Source organism: Meleagris gallopavo, chromosome 4 (assembly GCF_905368555.1).
Source record: "Meleagris gallopavo chromosome 4, MGAL_WU_HG_1.1, whole genome shotgun sequence".
Classification (NCBI taxonomy): Eukaryota; Metazoa; Chordata; class Aves; order Galliformes; family Phasianidae; genus Meleagris; species Meleagris gallopavo.
Window position 1 is genome coordinate 37,780,672 of NC_139407.1, and position 12,928 is coordinate 37,793,599.

Genomic DNA, 12,928 nt, shown 5'->3' on the forward strand with positions numbered 1-12,928 from the left:
TATTTTAACACCAACAGGAAGGATTTCTGAGGCCAAAAAGTACCTGCATACTCCAGGAGATGTTAAAAGATATATTCAAAAATTAAAAGCAGCCTTTTAAAAAGACATTCTCTCTGCAACTACTTTTCTGTAAAACCACTTTATTGCATGACTTTTCTTTCCAGTACTCTAAAGAGCACATAACTCTAAATTGCAAAGTAAAGTTCTTCTATAGACTATTTTTGCACAGATTCCAGATGGCACAAAGTGACTTTTCTATGTAAAGCTGAAGATTTCAGAGGAGGTGACTATAAAGGCATACTCAGCTTTTGTACCCTCTTCATCACTGATTGCAGGATTAGTCCAGCCAACAAAGCAGTAGAACAACAGAAAATCCCAGCAATCATTTCCCATTTTTAGTTTTGAAGCTAGACATCTTTTTACTTCTTTTTTTTTTTTTTTTTTTTTTTTTTTTTTGTTTTTGTTTTTTTTGTTTTGTTTTGTTTTGTTTTGTTTGTTTGCTAAATCCCCAGTATGGAATATAATCAATATTTATAAAGTTAAACATGACATTCCTATATAGGAAAGCAAGACCTTCTTTTACACCTTTTAAATCAGTGGGCCACTGCATTCATGTATGCATACCTATATGGTCTCACTGGCACCATCAGAGAGATTATGCAGCATGACTGATGATTGAGTCCTATCCTGCATAACAGCCCCTGCATGGGATTTGCGTAGCACATGTTTATTTTATTTAATAATAGTGATAAGTAATAGTGGTATTAATTATAATAGATAAATAGTAATCAACAGGATTTAATCTTGTTATTGCTTTCCTGTTGTGGGATTTCAAGTGGTGGCTCTCATCTTCCAATGGGCAGTGAGTGGGCTGAGTATGGCTTCCAAATGCTATTGTTGCTTCTGTTGCCTCAGGACAGCAAGCACTGCAACACAGCTCATCCCTGCTGAGTTCAGCAGGACTTTCCAGAGCCATTGCAAGCTGGCCCCTCAAAATCCCATAGCAAGCAGAAGATCTATAGGTACTACAAGCTGTGATGGCTGGGATGGAGCCTGTGAGAATTTTGGCAATACCACTGTTACATATTAAGATTTTTAGGCAAGTGAGAGTAGCAAACTTGTTTGTTCAGAAGAGATAGTGATATCAGTTTACTGGCTCTGGAAGCAGATAAACCTGCACAGAGCAAAAGCAGGTGAAAAGCCTAAGCCTGACTAATTATACTTTCCTAACCACTGCTGGCACTTAAGTTCTGTCCTAGAGGTTGAAACCACAAAGACAAAAATCCAACCACAAGATTTTCAGGATACCCAGTATTTTCATATGCAGCCACTTCATCAAAGCAACAGTCAGGCTTTTGCTCTCTTTCAAGACAACTTGAGGTTTTCAAGAAGTGCGAAAAAGTATGGAGAGTTAAGGCTGATGTATACATGCTCTTTACTGCCTTATTTCTCCATATCACCCAAAATAAACACATACCCACCCACAAATGCACACCTGAAATAACATCATTGATCACTTGAAGCACCACCTTCTGCTCTTGTGATTGTTTCATACTGCAGTATAAGAGTAACGTGGTTGCACAGATGCCATTATATCAACCACACTTCCTGGTCTTACCCTAATACATTTGCAAGGTAGTATGTAGGAATGATAAGCAAATATATGTATTAACATCCAGCACCAAGTACCACAAAGCTTGTCTCATCTTCCAACTTCTGCCATAAACCTGTGGTGTGATCTCAGTATGCAGGCTTGAGTGACCAGTGTAGGTATCCAACTCGTGTGCTTGTGTTTGAGCTTTTTTGCCTTTCACTTCCCTCTTTTGTCTCCTTCCCTTAAAAAATAGATCATTTTGTTGACCTCTCAGCAGGGAAAATGAGTTCATTTTCTCTCTGTTTTACTGATGGGATCAAACCCTAGAGTCTAGTTAAGAAAATAAGCCTTCAGTTGAGTTCTCTCCCTGGATGAATGATGGGATGAAACCCTCTACAGATCTGCAGATGTACTTCCAGAAAATGTATGTAGGAAGAAAAATCCTGCGTTTTGTTTATGAATGGATACCATCTGGGGCACACTTAGAACTGCTACTAGAGTATAGAAAAATGGGAAATACAAATTTTTATATGAAAATGGCTATAATGTGGAAGGCTTTGCTGTTGGATTGCATTTTATGCACAAGAGTTTGTGTACTTCAGAACCACAAAAGATTTTCCACTTCTTGCCACAGAACCATGGCCCGAAGCTCAAGCATGAATTGAGAAATGCTTCTGCTGCTCATGGCTGTGTAGAAAATATTGAGCGTAGGGAGTGAGGAAATGAACCATGTGAAAGCAATGCTTTCATCACCTCACTTGTAAACACGCCAAGCTGTTATCTAATCCATCTAAGCCATAGCCCCAGTGATGCAGAGGGGCAGGTTTTTGTCTAAGCTGCCCACGGGAGCTGTACTCTTATGCTGCATTTCACTCCTGCCCGTTGTCATTTCCCTTTTATCTGGTGTGAGCTGCACTAAGAATAATGCAAGTGATCTTAGAGATAGGTGGTTTCAGAGCACTCTGTTGGTTTTTAAGCATGTGATCAACTTGAAGTCTTTGGCTACTGTAGTGCAACAGAATAGGATTATGTTGAGACACGGCTTATTTTACAGATCTGGAAGATGATACAGTAATTCAGCTTTAAATTCCTTTACAACATTTTAATTCTGATTAGTGCTGACTAAAGATTTATTATCAGCTGGCTGCCCAAGCTCAGCAGTTTGTTACTGGGATTTGCTCAGGCCCACCACAGCAGCCACTCAGGCTGTGGCACAGCCCCAGTACAGCACAGTGGCACTGACCGACCTAGCTGTGGGTCTTCACTGATAGACAGGCTTGGTAAGCGGTTCTTGGCCATCTTGTTTATTCCCTGGTACCTGATGAAAACATTCTCTTTGAAAGGACAGGTCTGGACCAGCTAGTAGTCTCAGAGATGCCTACCTACTTCATTCTGCCATTCGCACCACCCAAGAACACCAATGAATTTTTTCCAGATTACAAAGAATATAGGAATCCTTATTCTTTTTCTGGCTTCCATTATTTGTACGTTGTTTTGCTTTCAAGACAGCCAAAGTTGTAGAGAGAAATTAAATCCTTTAATACATCAGTTGATACAGATGGAAAAAAAAGCTTTCAGTATACAGTCCTCCTTCAAGTTTTTATTTCTTTTTGTAATTGATGCTATGTTTAAATCACAATGTTGTCTCTCGTTGCCACTTACCCTACCTTATGCTGACTTGTCAGCAATATAGTGTCTCATTTCCCAGCAGCTGCTAAGAGTTTAGTCAACATCCAGCTATACATCGGACGCCAAACTATTCAAAATCACTCCTCACGGCAATGAAGCCTAATAGTTTTTGTAGTAATTTAACACTGTGACAAGGGAGGAAAAAGTATTTGCTTAGTAGTGGGAATGATGATGGTTAGGTGCCCAACCTGATTAGACAGTTCTTTGTAAACCCTGAATGAACCTGCTCACAGTATTCAACCAAATGGTCCTGGGTAAAATGTAAATGGCATTGCTGTCTATCTGGTATAAAATGCAGTGTTTAGCTGCTACACATTCTGTACAGCTTTAAGAAGCATCCTGAATGAGGGGAATAAATATTAATGCTTGATAACTAGCCACTTATTGAATGAGACAAGGAGCCCATAGGAAAAATGTAAAGGTTTGCATGTGAATGCAGGCAGATTTGCTAAGGTTGTGTTCCCTGTCTTTCGGAGACGTTATTTTGAAACCTCATCATTCTCACCCCACCGTTCCTCATGAAAGGATATTTACAACTTTCACTGCTTTCATGTAAGAGTTAAACAAATTACTTTTAAAATGGTTATATAACAGTTGTTTTCCCCTAAAAGAGGCTATGTATTTTACTGCTCTCAAATGCAACTTATATAAGCACCTAGAAGCAAGGCTGTGGAGGTGTTATACACAGTGTCTATGCAGGTTTTCCTAAGTTCTGTAAGTGGAGGTGTTACCATCCAGTAAGCCATGTGGTGGGAAGAATACTCAGGTAGCCTACGTGGGACCAGGACAGCAGAGGAAGAAGGACTGGCTGTGAACTGCTTCACCTAAATATAGGTACAGAACTCTCAAAGCTTGTGTCCAGATTTACTTGTTCAAGAGTCACACTCGGCAAAAGCAAGTTAACGTACAATAGTGTTTGTTGAATTGTGAATGGATTTCTCCACATTGCTGTACTAAATATACTATTCAGACATGTAAGTAGAGCCTACCATTGGAGCAAGCCCAGGCACACGCTGCCACGAGAGCACTGCCAGGTGACTTTTCAGCTGGAGTAGCATAGCTGGGGCTAACCTACAGGAACCAGGCTGGCACAGGAGCAGGTCATGCAGGCAGAGAGCTGCTGTGGAGCTGCATTGCTCCTGGAATGACGGTGGGGAGCCTTCCCATTGCTCAGCTGAACCCTGAGTAGCTTCAGGGGCAGTCATCTGGAGCAGGAAAGCGCAGGAAGGCCGCTACACCAAAACCCTGCCTGATCTACAGTCTGATGGCTGCAGGAAGCAGTTCTGGAAAGCTCTGAGCTGCCCTTCTCGGTGTGGAAAGCAGGGAGAGGAGTGTTCCTAAGCTACTGCATCATGTCTATGCAGACAGCAATCTCTCCGAGGAAAGACTGCTGGACCTGGATCTTCTGAGGACCTCTGGTACAATGAGAGTAAACAATAATTCAGCACTGCCTTGCAATTTCAGTGTGAGCAGCTGAAACACATGATGCTGAAGAGCATAGTGGTCAAGATGCAGATAGAAACACCAATCAGGTTAGGTTTATGTTGGTATCCCACATCCTGGGGGCTCTATGTCGTGTTTTTTTTTCTTTTTTTTTTCTGTGCTTGGACAATGTTAAACATTTCCATGCCAAGAAGAACTGAAATCCACAAGAGCCAAGGGCATGCTGACCTGTGCTGGCTTTGCTCTGCTTATGTCTGGCATCCATGAAAGTGGGAACCCCGCTGCCTTCAGACTGCACAGCTAGCAGGGGCTGTGCCCTACCTTCAGCCCGAGTTGTTGGGAGAAGTGTGGCCAGGGTGCTGGCCGTGCTGGAGCCAGAGGAACTCAGCTGGTGACAACAGCACGGGGCAGATGTGCCAGGAAAGATGAAATGAAGGATACGTTGGTACACCCCAAGAAGGTGACGGCCCTGGGTCAGGTCTCTGCCCTACGTGTGAGTGAAGATCTACGTTCCAGCGGCCCCTAAGCGGGGCTACCCTTCTGCAGGCCAGCGCTCTCGCAGCACGCAGGCCGGGCCGAGCTGTGAAACACGGGGACCGCGCTGCTGCGGGGCCCGCAGCCTCAGCAGGTGTACGCTGAACGGAGATGCAGAAAGGCCGGGGGGCTGTGAGGCGTTTTGGGGAGCGCACTGCTGCCTAAGCCTCACCCCGTGCTTCTTTACCTGGGGGCTGCCAGCATGGCCGGGGGCTCCCCTTTCCCCGGCTGGCCGGGGGGCGGTGGGGGGCGGGTGTCCCGGGCGGCGGCGGCGGCGGCGGGCGGGCACTAAGACCGCGCCGCCCCCGGGCGCTGCGCGGCGCGGCGGCTGCAGAAGAGGAGGAGACCGGCGGGCCCGGGAGGAGAGGCGCGGAGGGGAGCGGAGCTATGCTAAACCTGGGGTACCGCTGAGGCGGGGCGGCCAGGCCGGAGGCGGGAGATCTCCGGCTCCCGAGGCGGCAGGAGGCATTTAGGCGCGGGGAGCGGCTCCGCAGCCACCGGGCCAATGAACATGTCCGTGTTGACTTTGCAGGAATACGAATTCGAGAAGCAGTTCAACGAGCATGAGGCCATCCAGTGGATGCAGGAGAACTGGTGAGTGCCGGCGCTGAGCCCAGCCGGCTGCGCGGCCCCGCGGCTTCATGCGCGGGCACGGGGCTCCGCCGCTACCTGCTCGGCCCCGCCGCTCCCCGGCCCCGCTCCCCCCGCCCCGGATCCCTCATCAAACTTCATTTCCAGCCGCTACGCTATCAACTTTGCGAGCTACGCGAGGAGCTCGGGGGCAGGGGGCTGGGATCCCCCTCCCCGTCGCGGCCGCTCGCCCACGCCGCCCTCCGCGTCCCGTGCCGCGCCGCCCGCCTGGGCCTCGCCGGGCGCGCCTCGCCCGCGCCGCGCCGCCGCCCTCCCTTAGCCGGGACCCGGGCTTGTCCTGCGCGGCCCCTCGGTCCCCTCAGCCCGGGAAGCTGTGGGGCAACAGAGGACAGCGCTGCCCCTGCCCGTGGAGGCAGGAAGGTGCCAGCTACCTGGTGGAGCTTGGGCAGGGGCTTGCAGCATCCTCCCGTGTGTCGTCTGGTCTTTTTTAAGGGCAGGATAAGCAAAATGACCAGCTTGTGGTTTGCATATCCCTGTCGTCCTGCTGATGAGCTGTGTGGGTACCCTGTATTGCTCACTACTCGCATGGACACTCTGTATAATGGCTAGTGTGGGTAACTTGCGTTGGTACCCCATGCTGCTCATGTCTCTGGAGAAACGAGAGCATATAGGTGCTCTCGGCCTGAGAGTTGGATGCTTCGCATTTTGTCCACATTCTGGAAAAAAACTGCCATCAGAATAGGACAGACTGGTAGAAGAGGTTGGAGGGGGTGATGTTTGAGATATGCATTAGCTGGATGAGCCACAGGAGATGCAGTTCAGATTAAAGAACATGACTGGGAACCAGGACTCCTGCATCGTCCTTATGGTTCTCCTGCTCTTCATTATGTGACCTTGAGACAATTACATAACCTCTCCTGGGCCTCAGTTTCCCCAGCCAGCAGAGACCCCGGGTAATAATGCTCAATTACCTTGTGGGGTAGAGAGCTTTGATGGCTGAGATGCTGTTTGCTGAGGGCCTGGGAGACATGAAGCACTGTGTAAATGCTAAGCAGTGTTACTGAAGTCTCCCTGGCTGTGTGCTTGCTGCAGTTAGCTAGCTGGGACTCATCAGCATGAGGCCCTGCTGCCTGGGCCCAACACAGGAGGCCATCGACTCTGTGCTCTGCTGTGCAGCCTGAGAGATGGGATGCTCCATGTGCATGGAGTCTCAGTGTAGTTTCACCTTCTGTAAAAGAGCTGATGCATTCGTAAGTTTGATTCATATAGAAGTAAAGGAGAAGAGGAGAAGAGTCTGGCCCAGGGACATTTCAGGGGACGAGATAGAGCCGTGCCTGCTGCAATCTCTCTCCTAGCAAGCTTCTCTTGAAAATACTGGTGAAGCTTCTCCCAGATTTCAAGTTAGCTTATGCATCTTCATCTGATGGAAGTTTGCTCACTTAATAAAACTGGTCCTATTCCAGCATGTGAGATGTTGGCGGAAGACTAACAAATAAAACACAGCAGCTAAGGGCTGTACAAGGAGGTTTCCCCATTTCCCACTGGTTTACTCTGTATGTTTGTCTACATTGACACTGATGGCAGTGTTTGCCTTCCCAGCTTAGTAGGCAGAACTTGGATGCACACGTCATGACTATGATATGAAGTTATTAAGTAGGGATAAACACTGTTGTTTCCTCCTTAACAGGAGGATGAACTAAGGGGTCTGACTTCCCAGAAGTCTGTGGCAAGAATTTATGCTCTTACTAGTCATTAAATGTAGGTAAACAAGTCCCAAAGGTGTGACATTTGTTATTTTACTTCCATCTCAGAAATAGTTCTCGATGTCTTACAAGGCCAAAAAATAATAATAAATAATATCTGTAGTGTGTAAGAGGCAAGGAAGTAGCTCTAAGTGTTGAGCAGCTTCTGGGTTTGGAACATCCATGGAGTCCAACTTGATTGCATATGAAGACAGACCAGATTTAGGCAGCATATTAATCCCTTTACATACCCTCTGGGTTCTGGGCTGTTTAAATAGTAACAAGCCCTTTTAATTATAACTTTTCCAGCCAAGCTGGAAAAGCTTGAACACAAAGTCCTGGGGTAGTGGCATGCCCCCCTGGGTACCAGTGTGGTTGGTCTGTATGTATGATGGTGCAAGGGACAACATGGCCGCTTCTCTTTTGCCAGGGCTGAGACTCTTTTGCCTCCATTTTCCCACTCCAAGCTGCTCTTCAGGGCAAATGAATGTCACGGGGAACTTGGCACCTCACTCGTTGCAAACACCCATGATTGCCTTCAACGCACGTATGTGCTGGGGTTGTTCGCACTCCCTTGTCTGCCTCTGAAGGTGTTCACTGTGAGGCTAATGTGGATGGAGCCTTCCTGACAGCTGAGAGCTTTGACAGCAGTGAGTCAGGGCTTCCTTACCTCATCCTAGGTATTCCTCTTTCAGTTTATGAAGACCCTTCTCCCACAGTGAGAAGACTTTCTGGAGCATGGGCCTATATTAGCTATGCTGTGCAGAGGCTGCTGTTGGAATGCAGAGGAAAAATGAATGGTCCATTCCCAGCACCTCCATGCTCATGGACTTCATGCCTTCCTGGTGTGCCATCCCACCACCCTACTGCATGGTGGCAGGGTTGGTGCAAGTCCACCAGTCTCAGGGGCAGAGCTGGTCCCCTACCCCACACCAGTAACAGCAGGTTTGGGAGAGGCTAATGAGCTGCTAGATCCATTGGGTCCTGTGGAGCAACTTGCATTTGTGTTGTGTGAAGGCTGTTGTTTACCACCATCTGCCATCAGATAGCTGGATTTTCATGTAAGATGTAGCACCCCATTGATTTTATCGTGCTTGTGCTGTGGGAGTTGTGATTTCAGCGAGATAGGAATTAAGCCAGAAGTTTGTTAAAAACTATTGCTTAAAATGAATTCTTGGATCAAGCCGTCCTACTACCTCCTCCCAAACTTCTTTGAAAAGAGATGAAGCAAATAATATGTAGAATATTATTATTTTTAATCAAGCTGCTCCATGAGAGCGGGCGCTGCTGTAGCCCTTAATTTCTTTGAATCAATAAATTGTGGATTTTGCAGGGGACTGCGGGCTCAGGCAGGCATGCAGCAAAGGGGCCAGTAACGCTGCCATCCCGGCTGCAGGCACTGCAGCGGCAGAAAGTGGCCAGAGCTGAAGTAGCAGAGATGGGTGGCGGGAGCGCTGGCAGCCGGGTGCTGCCGTGCCGCAGAGCGCCAGGTTGGGGCATCGGCACCGAGTGACAGTTGTTCCTGTTATAATTGTCTGGCCAATAATAATTATCTTCAGATGTCTGCTGACGAGGGGCTCGCCAATGGGGAGGCAGGAGGCCTGTGCTGACTGCGCCGAGATTATCTGCCTGGGGTGACGTCACGCGAGGGCTTGCCGAAAATCACAGAAACTTTTCCTGTGCTGCTCCGCCACCGGCGGCAGAGCCCTGGGATCCCATCCTGAGCCATTGATGCCCTGGCAGTTCTGCACTGCAGGGTTCTGCTCCCCCCATCCCTCTCCATGTCTCTCTGTTTCCTTTAACCCTTGTCAGCCAGCAGCGAGCTCTCAGGTGGCAGCAGGAGGATGAAAGCAGAGCTAGTTGCTCCTCGAGGATGCTGTGGGGCTGTGCTGTAGTAAGTGGCCATTTTTGTTAATAAAGCTGTAGGACAGAGTGAAGCCCTGTGGAAAGTCTGGCAACTCAGGCATGACTGTGAAATTAACTCTGAGCTCTAGATTAGCGTAAATGCTTTTGTATTCAAAAAGTTGGTTTTAACCTTTTGTTATCTGAAATTCTTATGTGGCAGGGGACTGAGAGCTATAATTCTCTTTCCAATTCAAATTGAAAATAGATGTGGAAAGGCAGAAGTGTGCCAATTTGGGTTTCAAGATGTGCTTCCCTTTTAATAATTCATGCAGGCACCATCGTTCTGGACAGGTTTGTTTCCTAAATGCAGAACAAGCTTCTCTAATCCACTTAAGTACTCTTACCTCATGCAAAAATCAAGATTGGGAGGCTGTGCCTATCACTCCAGGCATATGTGAATGGCAGCCCAAGATTGATGTAAGCTACTTCTTTATAATATTTTTTAAACTGAGTGCTTGCAAAATGCCAGGGGAACATGAAGAGGGATGCTGTGGTCACCCTGTCCTTCTCCTGAGTGCCATGGCAAGGATGCAAAATGCAGCACTTGAGTTGCTTTTCACCATGGAGGCCGTTTTATTTGACCAAGTTCAGAGAATGTAGATTACCTTTACATTTGCTCCAGTGCCCAGACGGCCATTCTGCTGTTCTCTGGTGCAAGCTGGCCAGAAAGCTGAAAGACTGAAGGTATGGAGTGATGTTCGTGCCATGGAAATTAGCAAATAACAACTCCTTTGCATTTCCTCCATCCTTTCCTCAGCAAAAGACTGATGTACTGCAGCATCACAGAACTCTGTCTCTGTGAAAGTGCAAGGATGGAGCCAGCGGGGAGCAGCAGCACTTGTCATTTCAGAGTTTGAGTGATCAGTTATTTTCTGTCTCTGTGTGTGCTTGAGGAAAACAACAGAACAGAAAAGATGGTGGCACAGAAATATCATCCTGAAGATAAATGTGTTGGTGACTTCTAGATTCAGCCTGCCTCTGAAACACAGTCACTGGCCTTTCCTTCACCTTATTCCCAGAGTTTGAGCACATCTCTCGTTGTGCAGCTTCATGAATTTTTAAGCTTCTGAGAGTGAAGACATCTCTTCTGCTTCATACGTGAAACATTGTGTGCTTGTGGGACTAGTCACCTAGTAAGAATGGCCAACATGAACTCATTTAGGAGACTACCATTATTTTCAAATGCAAATTTGAATACTAAGGAAAGTTTTCACTTAGGAAGAGCTACAGAATGCTAAATTACTTTGGCACTTTTGAAAAAAATAGCTAACATCTTCATCTAGGATCATGTCATGAGAGCAGAATGCAACTAGCATCATTAGGACTTCTGATAACTCCATTTGCTACTCAATGTAACTGTTCTCCCAGACCACTAAAAGTGCAGTCAGCTTCTGTGACCAGAGCATCTATTGCTCCCTAAGGAGTAAAGCCTGGTGCTGTTAATGTTGTTCTCAGCGGAGAAAGGTCTGGCCAGTTATTGAACCCTCAAATTTTTGCTTTTTGTTTGTGCTATCTGTAGTAGCACTGGGGATAAAGGGATGTTTGTACTTATTTATTCTTTTAACTCTTTATGCAGTCTCTGCACCTTGCTTAAGAGCCTAGCCCAAGCCCTTCTCAGCTGACTTTCATGTGAGGACTCTTAGCGATAAATGTAGAGATCCCCAAGTGCCTTGGGGATGCGGGCAATGGGGACAGACTGATGGGTGAGCACAGAGACTCGGCTTTGCTTCAGAGTTTGTTGAAGTGCAGGAAAATAGAGTTGGGATTTCCCTTTTTGCTTCAGGGGTAAACTTTGAGTGCCTACGGAGTTTTCTGTAGTTTTGAGAGTGATTTTGTAGTATGGGGTCCACTGGGAGTGCATGAAGAAGATGACAGAAAATGTTCTTTTGAAAGCTTAATCAAGAGAGAGTTAAATGCTTTTTTTTCTAATGGAAATGGTCAGAGGTTAAAATATTATTTTTAAATGTAAGTTGGCATTAACTGAAATGTAAAATAAACTTTTTATTGACTCAGACTGTATTGACGTGAGCTGTTAGTACAACCACTTTACCTGTGTACTGCTATACAATAGTGCTATACAATTTTTTTTTATTTTTTATTTTTTGTAAACTGTTTTGTCAGCCTACTTGAATCTTGTCCTAGCCTGATGCAGAAAAAATTTGCCTTTACTTTGTGCTGACAGAGTGCCTTGCTAAGTGATGCTCCATCCCTAAGTGAAGCCCCCAGCACTTCTGACACTGTGAGCCCTGCTGTTCTCGCTTCCATAAATGTGTGTCACAGTGTAGAATTCCCTGGGCTTTCTGTGGGATGCAAGTGCAGTCCAGTGGGGTGCTCTGCAGGGATGCTCAGGTTAGTGGCATCCTGGCAGGCAGTGCTGTGGGTAGGAACATGGTTGTGCTTGTACCTGGTCTAATTCAAGGAAGAAGCTCTATCACTTCATTAAGATTGGAAAAGACCTCTAAGATCATCTAGTCCAACCCCAACCCATCCCTACCGTGCCCACTAACCACATCCCTCAGTGCCACATCTACGTTTCATGAATGCCTCCAGGTATGGTGACTTCACCACCTCCTTGGGCAGCCTGTGCCAGTGCCTGACCACTCTTTCTGAGAAAAAAAATGTCCTACTATCCAATCTGAACCTCCGCTGGTGCAACTTATTACTCTGGTCCTAAGGGACAAAGCCAAAGTGGCAATGCGTACTGCTTTCCCATCCAAAGTAGCAATTGCACATGATGGCAACTTTCCTTGTGCCCTTTGTACTGTGCTCCATTACGCATCTTTAGCTGCAAGCCTTATTGATTCTTGTGGGGGCAACAATCTTACCTTTGATTGCCACGAGGCTTACTTGTGTTAATTATGGACTCAGGAGCAGGTGGAAATGCTCCAAAAGTAACATGACCTGATCTGCCAGCATAAGTGGCCAGAATGTTGCAGAGGATACATGCCATAAAGTGATGAAATGATGGGCAGATCTTGTATCTGCCAAGAAATCTTTGACCCTGTGTAGGGAGAGTGGTTATTTGGAGTGGTGAAGGAGTTTTACCTTGTGCCAGAGATCCTGGGGCTTTGCAGAGGGCGTGCAATAGTTTGTGCAATGTGCAGCATACAGGGGAGCAATGATCAGTACATCCATCCCTGAGTGTGGGGGAACCTGGCCTCAAATTGAGCATAGCCATAGCCCAAACCCACATAGCCCATAATACAAACCCACATCCATCATCCAGGAATAGTACTTCAGAATGTGCTGGAGCCCCATGGTTTCAATGAAAGTTGGGGGCTTATGTCATCTCTGAAAATTGTTCCTTGTGTCTTAATTTCTTAGCTGGAAAATATGAGGCAATTTCTTTCTAAGGTATTACTGTTTGTTTGTTTGTGTGTTTTAACTGTGTCACAAAGGTTATTCTGAGATGGTAAGACCTGTATGACTA

The 12,928-nt window shown here is 46.6% G+C and overlaps 1 protein-coding gene across 3 annotated transcripts in view; it reads left to right on the top strand.

The window, feature by feature from the left end:
- The first annotated feature begins 5,533 nt into the window (after positions 1 to 5,533).
- The window catches only part of ELOVL6 (ELOVL fatty acid elongase 6), a 69,990-nt gene continuing 62,595 nt past the window's right edge, over positions 5,534 to 12,928 (top strand). The window contains exon 1 of one of the 3 annotated variants that reach the window (XM_085222900.1): positions 5,534 to 5,854. In XM_085222900.1, the coding sequence (XP_085079026.1) occupies positions 5,766 to 5,854 (89 nt within the window). In that variant the 5' untranslated portion in view covers positions 5,534 to 5,765. Of the gene's footprint in view, positions 5,855 to 9,293; positions 9,488 to 12,928 lie in introns of those variants that run through there. The other 2 variants (XM_085222899.1, XM_085222901.1) reach the window with 2 other exon arrangements.